The 16,139-nt window shown below is 33.1% G+C and overlaps 1 protein-coding gene across 1 annotated transcript in view; it reads left to right on the plus strand.

Moving 5' to 3' along the window:
• The window catches only part of LOC103509499 (low-density lipoprotein receptor-related protein 4), a 64,677-nt gene that overhangs the window by 16,023 nt on the left and 32,515 nt on the right, over positions 1-16,139 (plus strand). Inside the window, exons 2-3 of the mRNA XM_026823818.1 lie at positions 1,255-1,575; positions 12,107-12,415. Coding sequence (XP_026679619.1) covers positions 1,255-1,575; positions 12,107-12,415 — 630 coding nt within the window. The remainder of the gene's footprint in view (positions 1-1,254; positions 1,576-12,106; positions 12,416-16,139) is intronic.

Consider the following 16,139-nt stretch of genomic DNA (forward strand, 5'->3'; position numbering starts at 1 on the left):
TCCACCCTTTGATTTTGTATATAATTTCATGATAACACTATTTTGTACATCAAGGGTGGGGTGGTAGAGAATGCCATAGGCATTAACCCCACCCTTGATCAAACTTTATTTTGTATTTATATGTAGATACATTTTGTTTTGTTACCATCTGTAAATAAACTTTGATCCAATTGTGTAATAATAATAATAATAATAATAATAATAATAATAATAGTAATAATAATAGTTTTTATTTAGGTATCATTCATTTTATCGACTTTACATCCATATCGAAAACTCCTCTCCTGTCCTTTATGTTTCATTAACTCTCCCATGAACCAAGCACACCTAAATTCCTGTCCAGCCTTGGAATCCAGCAGTTCCATTGTAGAAAAATATTGGGACGCGCGTAGGAAAATGGTCGTCCTTTGTATGGGGGGCATAGTTATACGTAAGTTATTAGTCTTTAAGGCAATCTGAAAGCAGCAGATATAATATGTCCTTTCTCATTTCCCAGGGTTCTAGCTGCTGCTTTATCCTCAACATTCGGAAGGTTTGGAGGTCTCACTGGTAACCTCATGTTTGGATTCCTGATAGATGGACATTGCCTTATTCTGATTTGTACCCTGGCAGCCATGCTGTTGAGTAAGTAAACTATTCTTTAATCTATGAACATTACTTTTTTCAAGGCGCATATTTAGTCGGTAATGCGAAATTTAGACCCACTTTCTTAGTAAAATATGTAGAGCCAGATGCTAGAGTAGAAGAACATAATTAAGGTTACCTTTTTTTGTCAGAATGAGGCTAAAATAATAATAAAACGAAGAACCTTTTGTATCAGAGTAATCTTTATGAAAATACTAGTCAGTCTTTGAGTCCAACAAAAATAACAAATAGGGTTACTCCCACAATACCTATAAATAAATACGGTGAAAGTTCCACGTACTTTTTAATCCCAGATTGATTGGAAAATGAAAGCTCAGCTAATGCATTTGTAAAAACTAAAAATAATAATGATGATAATAATACCAGAGCTAACATAATAGGTACCTAGTGAATTTTTAATACTTGCCCGGGTATGAATCATTCCTCTGGGTATTCAATTGCACAGATTATAAACGTACTAAAGCGTTTGCACTCCAATTTCCTCTTCCGTATCTCCTTTAAACCTGGTTCCCCATTTCGTTCTCTAGCTTTTGCCCTTTTTATTATTATTATTATTTTAAATACATAATTATGTTTGTATTCTCATTTCCCATTTGGTTCTGTTTTCAGGGAAAAGTCAACAGTATTACCAGAATTACGACTGGCTTGAGAACCCCACCTTCAATCATACAGGAAAACTCCCGGTCAATCTTGACTACGATGTTCACATTCCCTCCTACCCGATCATGCCCGACTACAGATCTAATATGTATCGGAGATACCCGAAATACAATACGAAGTGGCATCCTTCGTTCCGATCGGGGAGATATAATGTTTCCTATCAATATCCAGTGCGAGAGGATCATCCGCTTTGGCATTTGAACGGAACGATTAACAGAAAGTACGAGATTCGACCTACGAGTATGATGCGACCTCCCAGTACTCCGTCAAGTAAGTTTATTTTCATTGCACTTGAGTTTAAACTAGATTCAAGTCAACCCGGAGATGCTGGGTTCGAATCCAGGCCAGGGCGGAAATTTTCTAACCAGATTTTTCCGTTCTTGGATAGGGATGGATATAAAATAATGTGCCTTGAAGTAATGCGAAAGCGGTGCCGAGGTACAATCTTAGAAAAAGTTCAAGTTATTCCGGTGGATTGAGCCATTCGATTGGTTGATTTTAAATTTTTGAGCCAATTAGCCCAATCAATCTGGGATTTAAAAGTACGTGGAACTTTCACCGTATTTATTTATATTGTGGGAGTAACCCTATTTGTTATTTTTGTTGGACTCAAAGACTGACTAGTATTTTCATAAAGATTACTCTGATACAATAGGTTCTTCGTTTTATTATTATTTTAGCCTCATTCTGACAAAAAAAGGTAGGTAACCTTAATTATGTTCTTCTACTCTAGCATCTGGCTCTACATATTTTAGTGAGAAAGTGGGTCTAAATATCGCTTTACCGACTAAATAAAGGATATTGTTTGACAAAGGATAGTGTTTTAATGTAAGTATCAACATAAGAAAAAATCATTCAGAGGAAAAACTATTTGTACGTTAAGTTCAATTCAAGTAATCCCTTAGAGGAAAAATTATTAATGATTAAAGGTAGTTCTCTTTCATCGTCATTTAATATTTTCAGGAGACAAAATAATAATAATAAACAATCTGGGTTGAAGGGACCTTCTGTTTATTATTTCATTTCATTTTTATTTTTCAAACTTTTGATAGAGCAAATATCGCAAAAATTATGATGAAGTTTTCCTTCCACATCCTGCTGTTTCTTGGAGTTGGAACTAATATTTGTTGACACAAGTTCATTACTAAAAAGTTTTATGCAATCCAAACTTTGATTTTTTTAATGTTGACATAAGTTATATAATATTTAATTTCGAAAATACGTATAATATTACAATTGATTGAAAGCTGTATTTTGAACTCACTTTTGAGCACCTGTCAGATAAAATAATTTTAGTTCAAAAGTTAATTATGTCTGAGTTGTACTTCTCTCATTAAATTTGATCAGCTGTCAGAATTTGTAAGTTTCATTTCAAAGTATTCATCAAATTTATTAAATCCTTCCTCCTTCCTTCGAAAGGGTTCCGGTTACATCCTAATTTTGACAGGAACGAGAGCTTTTATTTGTAAAGTTTGTGTCCATTATTATTTTTCAAGTTTACACGTGGTGAGTTTGGGTTGTAAAATTAAAAGGGGGGGGGGGGGGTTTGTTACAAAAATGAAACCTGAATGGGGGGGTGTTCTTTTTTTTTTTAATTTTGGGGGTGATTGTTACAAAAATGAAACCTGAATGGTGAGTTGTTCTTATTTTTATTAATTTTATTTTTTCAAGATAGGAATCCCGGAAATGTACCAGTCTGCTTTTTATGTACCAGTCAAGTTAATAAAGCATGGCATTTGACATAGGTAGGTTGTTATTCGTACTAAGTAAAAAGTTCAGGAATTCTAACTGATGTTTGAAAAGTTCTTTTATTTGGGATACTTCATGTAAATTTCATCCAAAGTCATAAGGAAAAAAAAGGAAGTTCAAGAAATAGCTCTTTATTTTATTTATCTGTGGAATTTTCTTTCCCATTGGTCGGCCCTACTTTCACTGTTTTTGCTTTTTATGTACCAGTCAAGTTAATAAAGCATGACATTTGACATAGGTAGGTTGTTATTCGTACTAAGTAAAAAGTTCAGGAATTCTAACTGATGTTTGAAAAGTTCCTTCAAAATATTTGGGATACTTCATGTAAATTTCATCCAAAGTCATAAGGGAAAAAAAGGAAGTTCAAGAAATAGCTCTTTATTTTATTTATCTGTGGAATTTTCTTTCCCATTGGTCGGCCCTACTTTCACTGTTTTTGCCTTCTTTAATGCCATTACAAAGCCTCGGTTTAATGTCGAATCATAATAACGCTTAAATTGCTTACGTGTAGGATCAAAAGATCGTCTGAAAATGTGAGAATTATTCTTCGTTCAAAATACTTTCGAAAGACACTATCTCAGGCAAGTATGCACTGACTTGGAAAACCCTCTTTCCAGGAAAATATCGTGGAAGTATCAGATTTCTTTTCATTTTTCAGATCATGATACTTATTTCATTTTATACAGTACCTATTTGTTTTATTTCCCCTAATTGCTTGAAAGTTACGTTCGAAAGTAAATCATTTCAGGTCACTCCGTGATGTTCTGTCTATCAAACACTTCAATGTGATCTGGAAAAATTCAAACCGTTTCTGTGATGTTGGAAATGTTATGATTATTATTATTTTTCTCTACCTACCTATTCCTGAGGAAAAAAATAAATAAAGGAGTTAGACACCTACCTATAAATTGTGCTTTTCACTTCATAAAATATACAAGACCTTGTTATTTCCTTGGTAAAGGGACTTTTTAGTCCTGTTTGAGCAGGATAAACACAGTATATTCTATTTATTCTACCTATGCAATGCAGAGTGCAAGAAAAATATTGTTGGTACAGGAAAATCATGCAAATCAGCAGCGAATTTAAAATGCATGAGTATGCATACGAGTATGTTATTACAGGCATGCAAAGCTCAAACTATGCCATGTACCTAATACACGCTCTACAGCTCTAAGGCACTTGGGTTTATACTACAAATGAGGAGCTTCGTCGACCTTTTTTTAACCCTTTGGTTACCGGTGTAAACTGTAGTATAACCTAAAACCTAACCTACCTGTTTGAAATGTTTTCTGATCTAATCAAGTCGATGACACAAAATAGAGTCTGTTTGCATTCCCTAACCACCCATTTTGTCCTGTTTTTCAATTTGGTCCTGCGGGTTTCACATAAGTATTTTTTTCTTTTTTCTTCTAATGGGATTCGAGCCTAATTAGTTTTCAAGAGTAACAGTATTTTCCGGCATTACAATACACTCTCAATTCTCCCCACCTCTTGTTTTGACAGCATAAATCAGCTTTCCAATCACCACGTGCAGCCATAATTAACTTTTGCACGACACGTTTTGTCGTAATACACTTAAGGTAAATAGAGCTTCTTTATTTTCATGGATAAATAATTGCTGTCATCATCCTGTCTTCATCCACATGCTCTTTCCAATGCTGTCTCGAATATTTACTTAGCGATTTTACCATCATTGTACAAAACCTCTTTGAGTTAAGTGCACTATTATGTCGTAGTTTTGAAGGAGATGACAAAGTCTAGTTGAAGAGCTGAAGAAGAATTTATCCGAGGGTCAAATTTGGGGAAACGAGAACAATCGAGAGAATCTTATTGATTCTCTTTTAGTCTACATGGGAATAACATCGATGACTACTAAGCGCTCTTGAGCCAAATAGGCGCAAAAATAAATTTGATAACTATGCACGTAATTACGTAAATAAAGCAGAAGAAAAATAAGATACACAAGAAGTTGCAATGAGAATGTTTTGCTGAGTGTGTGGGTTACAAGGAAGGATAGAATAAGAAATGCGACATTAAAAAAAAAAAAAAAAAAAAAAAAAAAAAAAAAATTTTTACCATAGAAAAAAAGCTTTTGTGAGATCTAAGCTGTCTCTAATCTGGAAATTTTCCATCTTTCTGCATGATTCGTTCGTGCTTGCTTCAGCACCTGTCTGTGCTAAATTCAGGATTTTACCATAGAAAAAAAGCTTTTGTGAAATCTAAGCTGTCTCTAATCTGGAAATTTTCCATCTTTCTGCATGATTCGTTCGTGCTTGCTTCAGCACCTGTCTGTGCTAAATTCAGGGCTTCACAAATTCTCTATTTAGATAATTTTATATGATTTTAGAAATTTGTTCGTCTTATATCCTATAAGACGAAAATTAAAACTCATATTTTCTAATGAAAATGTAGTTTGTACAGGTATGGGCTACGAAAAAGTTTCAGAAACCTCATTTTAATGTGAGCTTTAAACACAATACTTGTACGTCAGAGTTCTGAGAATTATAAAACGAGGATCACATATTTTATTATTCCTGTACATAATATAGGGTTTAGATTACTTAGAACTTTTGAAATATCTATTTCCCCAATGGCGAAATAGCTCATCAGAATATTGCATCACGTGAATAAAATATGAAACACGATATAATATATATAAAATGGAATAAGTTAGGGGCAAGTTCATTGGCGTCACTCCCAAAGTTACATGCTGATTAAACACTTTGATACTAATGCATCTGCAATGCAAATTCTAAAGTAAAAACTACCTACATAGAGAATCGTCGATAAAAATATAATATAAATTATAAAAAACTTCCCAGTAGTTTCTCATTACCTTGTACAAAGTGCGATTCTCGCAAAAAGTGTAGATAGAAAATACTTACCTAATAGAAAGTACTAGCAGTGAGGTTATATGAACAAGCAAAATATGTGGAGGGGAGAGAAGCTCTCGCAAAAAAGTGTAGATAGAAAATACTTACCTAATAGAAAGTACTAGCAGTGAGGTTATATGAACAAGCAAAATATGTGGAGGGGAGAGAAGAAAGCTTGAAGAATAATTACGTTAGAGCGAAACATCTTTTTCAAACGAAATTCTAAAAGAGCTCAACATTGCAAAAGTAGGAAGTACCTAGAACTTCCCAGAATTCCAGATACTTAATTTAAAAGTAAAAAAGTCAAACAAGATCCTTGGAAGTTACGCGTTTGAAGGAACTTTCGGGGTGTGGGGGAGGAGAAGAAAGGAAAGTTTAAAGAAAAGCCAAAGGGAGAGTAATTGTAGGATGAAGAAAGAAGACACACCGTTTGCTGTGACATTTCTGTTCAAAGGTATTTTGACGTATATGTTGACATTCAACATTAATAGAGCAACATCAAATAAACAAGCAAACCTTGAATGTTACGCGGCATTGAACGGACAGCATGAATAGGGCAATTACAGGCACTTTCAAGTAATTGTAGGATGAAGAAAGAAGACACACCGTTTGCTGTGACATTTCTGTTCAAAGGTATTTTGACGTGTATGTTGACATTCAACATAAATAGAGCAACATCAAATAAACAAGCAAACCTTGAATGTTACGCGGCATTGAACGGACAGCATGAATAGGGCAATTACAGGCACTTTCTACTGTGTCCTTATTTATAAATTTATAGTACCATACTTGTTCCATTTATATTATGTAGATCGTGTAGATACGTACCCATAAATTCTAAATTGTTGAAACTATGGCCTCTCTCTATTACCTAGTGATTTATTTATTGGTTACGTAGGTAAATAAATAAATTTATTAATAGACAACCAGAATGAACAAAGCAATCAATATTACCTAATAGAAAACCAAGCAACCATCGTGACCAAATTGGTATCTAGGCATGCATACCATAGGTCCCGTCATTATGAGAGTAAAAAAAAAAAAAAAAAAAAAAAAAAAAAAAAAAAAAATTAAAAAAAAAAATGTAAAGAGTTGATAAAATTAGCAAGGGAGGCTGTTATTGGTTCTGATATCTCCACAAATATTGTAAAGAAGCTCTGAGCTTCACCACAAAGAATAAATTAATGAGTTGAAGACAATCAACATGATCATAGCATTAATGGCACTCTAATGTACAAAACTAACCTAACCTAATAATAATAACTATAACCTACCTCACTTGTCTTCAAGAAGTCTCTACATATATTATTCACGAGGGAAACTTTGCAATCCTTAGGGAATTCTCAACTTTGTACCTACTTTAGTCTTTGACTCTAAATGTGAATGAATACATAAATATACTATGTGGCTTTCCCCACAAACGTGGGTAATAGAATAATTAACCTATTAGTATACCTTGCCAATTTGCCAGGCTGATAGGTACCTACCACCTTGAAGAAAAGTAACAAAGTGTAATTCTATAAATAATTACAATCCCCCATTGAATAGAAAGGGAAAAAATAATGAAAGTAAAATAGAGTTGTAGGTATTCATTTGGGTACAAAGTAAGATTGCCCTTTCCTCAAGAAAAAGAGAAGAAAACTCTGACACTTTATTGGACAGTTTTCTCTACGTTGCTATTTTCTTGACAGAGTTAGAAAATATTGAATCTTTATGATTTATTTTTAGAAAACTTTGTGTTGACATTGGCATCTTTGAGATAGTGTCTTTTACTTCACACTTGCTGTTATTTATGTTTACTTTCCATCACATTTTGTATAATGCATATCGAAGGGTTTGGGTTCGAATCTTGGCCTTGTCGGCATTTTCACTGTGTTATGTTTCACGTTTGTTTCATTATGTTTCACAGTTATGTTTCAAATATACATACACCAGTCTCCTTGCATTAGTTTAAAATGAGAATTTGCAAAATTACGTCCTAAAAAATAGAGGGACTTGCAGAGAGAAAAATTTAATAGGGTTGATGTTTCGTTTACAATTTTGGGTAACTATGTGTCCAGTTATTCTCTCATGGGACTTCATTATAAATGAATTTACGAAGATTTTACCAACGCTTTTATAATGATATTTACCACACTGGTTCGTCTATTGTACGTATTATATTCAAAACAACAAAAGGTTATTTTATATATTCACTGTTCATAATGGCAGTGAAAACCATAGGAAAAATCCTCTTCGGTATCAATAGCAGCCGAAAGAAATTCTTCATATTGATTTTTTTTGGCATTTTCTTTGGTTTCTTTTTATGGCTTCCAGAATGTGATTAAAAATATATTATCAATAAAAATGTAAATCAATATATTATCAATAAAATAATAATAAAAATGAATTTGAATAATAATAATTGCGTTTGACAATCCAACCACTTAGTAGATCCTGATTTAGATTTGAAGTTGTTGAATTTCAACATGTGAGGAGAATTTTTTTCGTACTTGTCATTGGGAGAATGAGTGAGTAACGCTGATTTTTTAGGGTGTTTGGAGCTGCCCCACAATGCATGATTAAGGACTGTCTGAACAATTTGTATGAATGCCGTATTTTTAGTCGGATATGCAATATGCAATAAATAAAACGTTGGTGGAGATGACTGGTTTACTTTTAAAGAAACAATAGTCTCAACACGTCCCCATAGTTTTGAATCAAAATAAATAGGGGTTTGAAATGGTTGATTAAGGACTGTCTGAACAATTTGTATGAATGCCGTATTTTTTAGTCGGATATGCAATATGCAATAAATAAAACGTTAGTGGAGATGACTGGTTTACTTTTAAAGAAACAATAGTCTCAACACGTCCCCATAGTTTTGAATCAAAATAAATAGGGGTTTGAAATGGATGTAGGTACATCAGAGATGATTGTACAGAATCAAGCAGAAAGGAACCATACATAAGGGAGTTGCCTTTTTTCTTTTCTGCTTAATGCTGTGAAAATTACGTAATTAGAATTCATATACAATTTGTATGTTTAATTTTTTATACTTCTACAACACCTTACGGGAAATTGAATCAATCCTACATTCCTAGATAATTTTATTTTTCTCATGATTGAACTTTACATTCAATTAGGTACCTACATCCGAGATGTAGATATCAAATTATTCTCATTAGATAAACAGTAAAGGGTGATCCAGGAATAAAGTTTTTTCCTCCCCACTATATAAAATAGCATCCTTGTATTTTACCTCTTCAATTGTGTATATTATATGAATCATGCATTTATTATTAATTTGTATACCTATTAAATTATCTAACTAGAAAAAACTCCAACTATTTAGGCACGCGAATTTTGAGTTTATAACTGTTTTTCGTTTCACCCTTTAAATTTTAGTAATTTAGAAAATTAAAGAATAGGTAGGTACTCGTAATGGTTATCTCCTATAGAACAAAACTTTCTATTTCTCATTCCATTCTATGATTTCCACCTGCTTCTCAATTATCGTTCGATTTTATTTCCAGAAATAAATTGGATGAAAAAAGAAGAAAAAATAATGGAAACTAAAAAAATAGCTAGGTAACTATTACGAATTTATTTTTTTACGTAAAAGTTGAAATAAATTTTGTTAAATCACAATACTTAGTGAACTGTAATCTGAAGAAAATAATTCAATGTACATTATTTCAAAGGAAAACTCAAGAGTTTCAAGAGCAAATTAACAGAATTGAAAAGTAAAAACCTTCAAGCGAAAAAGATTCAAAAATTTGTCATGTGTAAGTGTAAGATATATTGTCATTGTTATACCTGTACCTGAGACTGATATCTAGTTTATGAAATTTCATTTTGTTTCAGATTAGATCTTCTGTTGTATGAGACTTCAAAGAATCTCGTGATTTTTATTATTTCTTTTAAATTGATATTGAATTGAGAATCTATTTCAGATGTTTGATCTACTCAAAGATGAAATAATTATTTAAGAATACAGTGAGGTACAGTAATACACTCAGAAGTACAATATTATTTCCTGAAATCTGGAAATAAAAATAACGTCCATCTTAAAAAGGACTCAGATTACAACTATCTCTTCTCTGGACTTGTATTTCCTCTTCGCCTGTCTCATTCCTTACAAGTAATACATAAAAACATATTGCATTCTCTCTTTTCTCCAGGACACATTTTCATTCAAACATTAGAAACTTTAATATTTTTAAAAATGATGAAATTGATTGTAGGTACTACGAACTCAAAGTGAGTTTATTGGTTTGTTCTTTGAGTTGGAGATAATTTTTCCCGTTCTCTCTTATATACTCATCTGACTGTCTGTCTTTCTTTTAAATTCCTTCAGAGCTCTATTATGACCCAGTTTTTCCTCCCATTTTAAAGAGATTTGTTATAATTATGAGTTACTTCTTCTGCAGGTACCTCTATGTTCTTTTTCTTCCTAATGCTTTCACTTAACTTTGATGAAATATGAGACTAAAGAGCTAATGTTATATTTACGGTATATTGTGATGTAGTTTTTTTTGTGTCCTTTCTTTCTTTTGTAATAAGAATCCTATTCAACCCGAGATTTTCATTAGAAGATATCATTCAGTGGTGGAACAAGGGGATTTTAATTCTTTAAAAGCTAAATATTATTCTAACGTTTTTCTAGTGTTTTATGTTACACGACATTTTTCTCCGAGGGGTGCCCATTTAAAATTTATCAGTTGAATATGCAAGATTTTAACAAGTAGATCGGGGTTTTAGAAAAAAGTTCTATACAAAGAGAACTCTGGAACTCAAAAGCAGCTTCTGCCTTTGAATTATAAAATGCAGGTCACCAAGCTATAATATACATAAATTTTTATATAAGACAATTTTGCACACTGCACAGTATCCTAAATTTCTCTAGTAAAATAATAAAAATACCTAATAATAATGAAATTATAAAAAAATAAACCTTTATTTAAAAGTTCCCTTTGTTTTTCTCCATTTATTCGATGTTGCGAACTCGCGAAAATGTCAAATAATTATATAGGTAGTATGTACGTACCACATACATATTTTAATGTTCTTTTTCGTACAATTTTCTTTTTGTTCACAGATATGTTAGGAACAAAAAATTGCACAGGGAACGAATTTACCTGCGCCAATGGTCTGTGTATCCCTAGTTCCTGGAAATGTGATGGAGACAATGACTGCAGGGATAATTCTGACGAAACAGATTGTCAGAAAAAATTGTAAGTTCTCTATTTTTCATTTTTCACTTTTTCTAATTTGGCACAAAATTTTCTTTAAAAATAGGTATTTTTACATTTTAAAAACAAGTTTTTTTGGCATTGAGTCACACTTTTAATAAAATTATTGTAGATTATTGTAGACACTTACCTAACCGAAAAAGGTAATTAAAGGATATCGTAACTTACCTATTGGTTGTAGATAATTAATTCAATAACATTTTTATACTAGGTAACGTTTGGTAAAACTTATTGCTGCAAAAAAGTTACTATGTAGGTATTCTCTTCCAATATTTTTATTATTCCTAGTTTTCTCTGCGTTGTTCAATATTTGTAATCTCAGCACAAGCTGCTTGAGTGTATTACACGGGAAACACGTTGTAAACCCAAAGTTGTAATAAAAAAAAGTAATAAAAATATGAAACATACTTTGTTAGTAGTTCAGAGTATTTATTGACCATAAATATAAATCTTATTAGGTCAAAAGCGGAAACACGTTGTAAACCCAAAGTTGTAATAAAAAAAAAGTAATAAAAATATGAAACATACTTTGTTAGTAGTTCAGAGTATTTATTGACCATAAATATAAATCTTATTAGGTCAAAAGGGATGGTTCCTAAATCCATTTTCTTTGTTTACAAACCATTTATTCTTCTTTGAACTTTGGTTATATGCAATGTGTTTGTACATAAAAATAAAAGCAATAATTTTGCCGATTTAAACTCCATGGGTGTTTTACAAAAGATAACCTATGCCTGTGTCCTTTATTATTATTGTTAGTATTATTTTCATTACTCATTAGGGTAAGTGACTGTTGGAAAATGATTTTTCCCTTTCTTTAGGAAGATGCGAATATGTCTTACCATGATTCAAAGGCATCATTCGTCTCAGATAAGTCAACGTACACGAACTTCAGTAAAAACGGAAATGAAAACTCTGATTTTTGTATTATTTTTCTGTTCCTAGATCCGTACCACGCTTCTCACTGCATTGGAAAGTGCCCCGTGGGAGAGTTCCTGTGTATCGGATCCTGTGTGTGCATTCCTCAGGAATGGAAATGTGACGGGGATCTGGATTGCTATGCTGGGGAGGATGAGGTCAAATGTGTTCCGGAGAAAGAATGTCCGGCCGTTCGACCTGTTGCTTGTCCTCAGTCTGATTCACCCAAGATGTGCGACAAGGGGTTTTGTCCGCCCCTGTTCAAGTGTTTGAAAAAGTCCTGGCTTTGTGACGGCGAGGATGACTGTGGGGATTTTTCAGATGAAGTTAACTGTGGTAAGTGATTTATTATTACTATTTACTTGACTAAACAAGGACCTTCACGGGCTTTGCCAATATCACCACACCATACGATTTTAAGAGAAAATTTAAAATCTTATTATAATTTTTAATGTAAATATTTTACATTCATACTTAGTACATACACGTTGCCTTTTTTACCTAAAAGGTAACCTCGAAACTTTTTGTCGCAAAAAATTGAACAACTTTAAAATTCCAAGAACCAGCAAACACTTCTCAGCGAGCTGGCAAAAGGCAAATTATTGTAACTTATCAATATTTTTCTCAAACCAACCAGCAAATTTTCCAAGTTTCAAAGTACATACTTTCAAATTTCGAGCTTTTAAATTTCACATTCAATTTCAATTTATCTACAAAATATAATGACTTTTGTAAAAGTTCTCGCTCGAAAGTTTAATGATACGAAGTTGAGTGCCGAGGACTTCATACTCGTACCTTAAATCGAAGGGAGGGGGGGGGGGGGGGGGAAAAAAAAAACGAACAAAGACCGCTTTCACTCACTTTTAAAACCTTACCTACAAAATATTAACAAGCTTCTAACGACTCTTATAGAAGGAATCCATAATTGCATTGCCTAATTAGAGAAAGAAAAATTCGAATTAAATTAATGTACATTAACATTACGAATACGAAAGGAAAATAGGCTATTTGTACGAACAAAGACCGCTTTTACTCACTTTTAAAACCTTACAAAATATTAACAAGCTTCTAACGACTCTTATAGAAGGAATCCATAATTTTATTGCATTGCCTAATTAGAGAAAGAAAAATTCGAATTAAATTAATGTACATTAACATTACGAATACGAAAGGAAAATAGGCTATTTGTCCGACGAGACCTATGGAGAATGAGGATGAGTAGAAAAGAATTTAGATTACCTTTGACATTTTTTACGCCCACTCGGCCCACTCTATCTTCCAATAGGGATTTATAATAAATCCCCTCATCTCTCTCTCTATCTCTCTCTCTCTCTCTCTCTCTCTCTCTCTCTCTGTCTCTCTTGCACATGTGTACACTGAATAGGAATAATATGAGCCAGGTATATTTTTAGTAGGCCGGTTGGCTATGTTGTTAATTGACAGTTTTTCCACTGCAACTCATCCCATGTCGTCCTTATTTAATCCTTTGTAGTGACATTGGGTGATCACAAAGCTATACCTTGTGGGCGAAGTTTTTAAAAGGGAAATAAAATATTTAACATGAAAAAAGAAGAAGAGAGGAGTATCTTCCAATAGGGATTTATAATAAATCCCCTCATCTCTCTCTCTCTCTCTCTCTATCTCTCTCTCTCTCTTGCACATGTGTACACTGAATAAGAATAATATGAGCCAGGTATATTTTTAGTAGGCCGGTTGGCTACTCGTATGTTGTTAATTGACAGTTTTTCCACTGCAACTCATCCCATGTCGACCTTATTTAATCCTTTGTAGTGACATTGGGGTCATTGGGTGATCACAAAGCTATACCTTGTGGGCGAAGTTTTTAAAAGGGAAATAAAATATTTAACATGAAAAAAGAAGAAGAGAGGAGAGAGAGAGAGAGAAAAGGATGCGGATGAAGAAGAGGAGATTGGGTACCTACCTACATGAAAAAAAGGACGTAGGTACCCATCGATTTGGACACGAAAGGTGATTAGAGCTATAAATATTCAAAATGGAAAGTCAACCCTTTTTTAAAAACGAAAGTTTACAAATGGGAGGCGAAAAGTTTTGAATTTAAAACAAACAGAGGACAAACATATCTTTCAAAATTCGGATAGGTAGATACGTATAAAGCTGAACTTTGAGCTGAAGTCTCAGGTAGAGGTACTTTTATAAAATTTCCTGTGACCATGAAATAAAGCCAGTGCTCCTCTCATTTTTTCCCCTCTACATTATTTTGCAGGAATTTCAACTGTGTTAAGCAAGACTGCCTATTATGATAAATGCTGTATGCTATCACACCTGAGTCCACCTACACTGATTCTAACAACAACCAACAACTAGATAGAGCTGACCAACAATAATTTTTTCATATGCACGAGGTCTATTAAAAATTAAATTAAAATGATTGGAGTATGTAGGTAGAGGTGAATTGGGAAGCAGTATAAATAAAGAGAATGAAGAGATTGACTAAAAAAGGTTCCGTATTCATAGAACTGAAGTTTATTTTACAGGTGCCTGGAGAAAATTTTTCAGCACCGTGTGTCCCTGCCATGACTTTATGGGTTGCTTTTGAAATAAATTCCTGATGTAGTCAAGGGCCTGAGAATTGCGAACTCTTTTTGAGCTTTTTCAAAGTTTTGACGGGCGTTAAATAGCGGCCGAACCGTCCATTTTTCGAGTTCCAGCCCGCAGATACATTTGATCGTCATCAATTATGGAAGCTGTCTGCAAAGTGTGAGAGACCTGTGGCTAAAAGTAAATTTGTGAGAAGCGCTAGTTCCTTTTGATCTTTTTTCCTTGTATAGCCCTAAATAGCGGAACTTTGGTCTGGAATAACGGCCGAACCGTACCTTCTGGAAACAGGACCCAAGGATATTTTTTTTTTTTTTTTAAGAGGTTTGACAGAGGGAACTGTAACTTCTATGGTCTTATCGTCCCGAAATCGAAGAGAGAAGGAAGACAGGATAGGAAAAAGCCAGCCGTTCCGAGAACGAACATTATCCCATCAAATTTTGTGAAAAAGTCTCAGGTAGAGGTACTTTTATAAAATTTCCTGTGACCATGAAATAAAGTCAGTGCTCCTCTCATTTTTTCCCCTCTACATTATTTTGCAGGAATTTCAACTGTGATAAGCAAGATTGCCTATTATGATAAATGCTGTATGCTATCACACCTGAGTCCACCTACACTGATTCTAACAACAACCAACAACTAGATAGAGCTGACCAACAATAATTTTTTCATGTGCACGAGGTCTATTAAAAATTAAATTAAAATAATTGGAGTATGTAGGTAGAGGTGAATTGGGAAGCAGTATAATTAAAGAGAATGAAGAGATTGACTAAAAAAGGTTCCATATTCATAGAACTGAAGTTTATTTTACAGGTGCCTGGAGAAAATTTTTCAGCACCGTGTGTCCCTGCCATGACTTTATGGGTTGCTTTTGAAATAAATTCCTGATGTAGTTAAGGGCCTGAGAATAGATCAGTTGCGCTTACTTGGGTGATGTTTCAAAGTCATAGAGCAGGAAAAATGAGGACCAACGGAATTTTTCTTTTTCTTACTTTGGTTACATCCCTTAGCAAATATTTTTCCCCCGTGCTAAGTCTAAAAAAATCTCTTTTAAAATATCTATTAGAGAAACTGACAACCATAAAGAATAGTAAATAATACAGAATGAAAGAGCTACCTCATTCATTCCTCGTGTCATAAAATGAAACGCTCAGTCAAAGATGTAATTATAATTAATTCTAAAAGAACATTTAATTTTAATGAAAAAATTAAATTACACAATTAAATAATTTCTTGAAACTTTTATAGAGTTAACATTTCTAAATCTAATCTTGTCAAGTGAATCTATCTAAAATTCTAAAACTAGATTATTTTTATCTCCTCACAATTTATTGAAATAGTGAACATTAAATATTGATTAAACAAATACACCTAGATAATTAATAATTGTTGCACCACTGCGATTCAGAGACATTCTTCTATTTTTTTCCAAGGGTATTGGCCTTTTACAGAATTTAATTGGACTAATTGAGTTTTTATAAAA

This window comes from Diaphorina citri, unplaced genomic scaffold (assembly GCF_000475195.1).
Source record: "Diaphorina citri unplaced genomic scaffold, Diaci psyllid genome assembly version 1.1 scaffold504, whole genome shotgun sequence".
NCBI classification, from domain to species: domain Eukaryota; kingdom Metazoa; phylum Arthropoda; class Insecta; order Hemiptera; family Psyllidae; genus Diaphorina; species Diaphorina citri.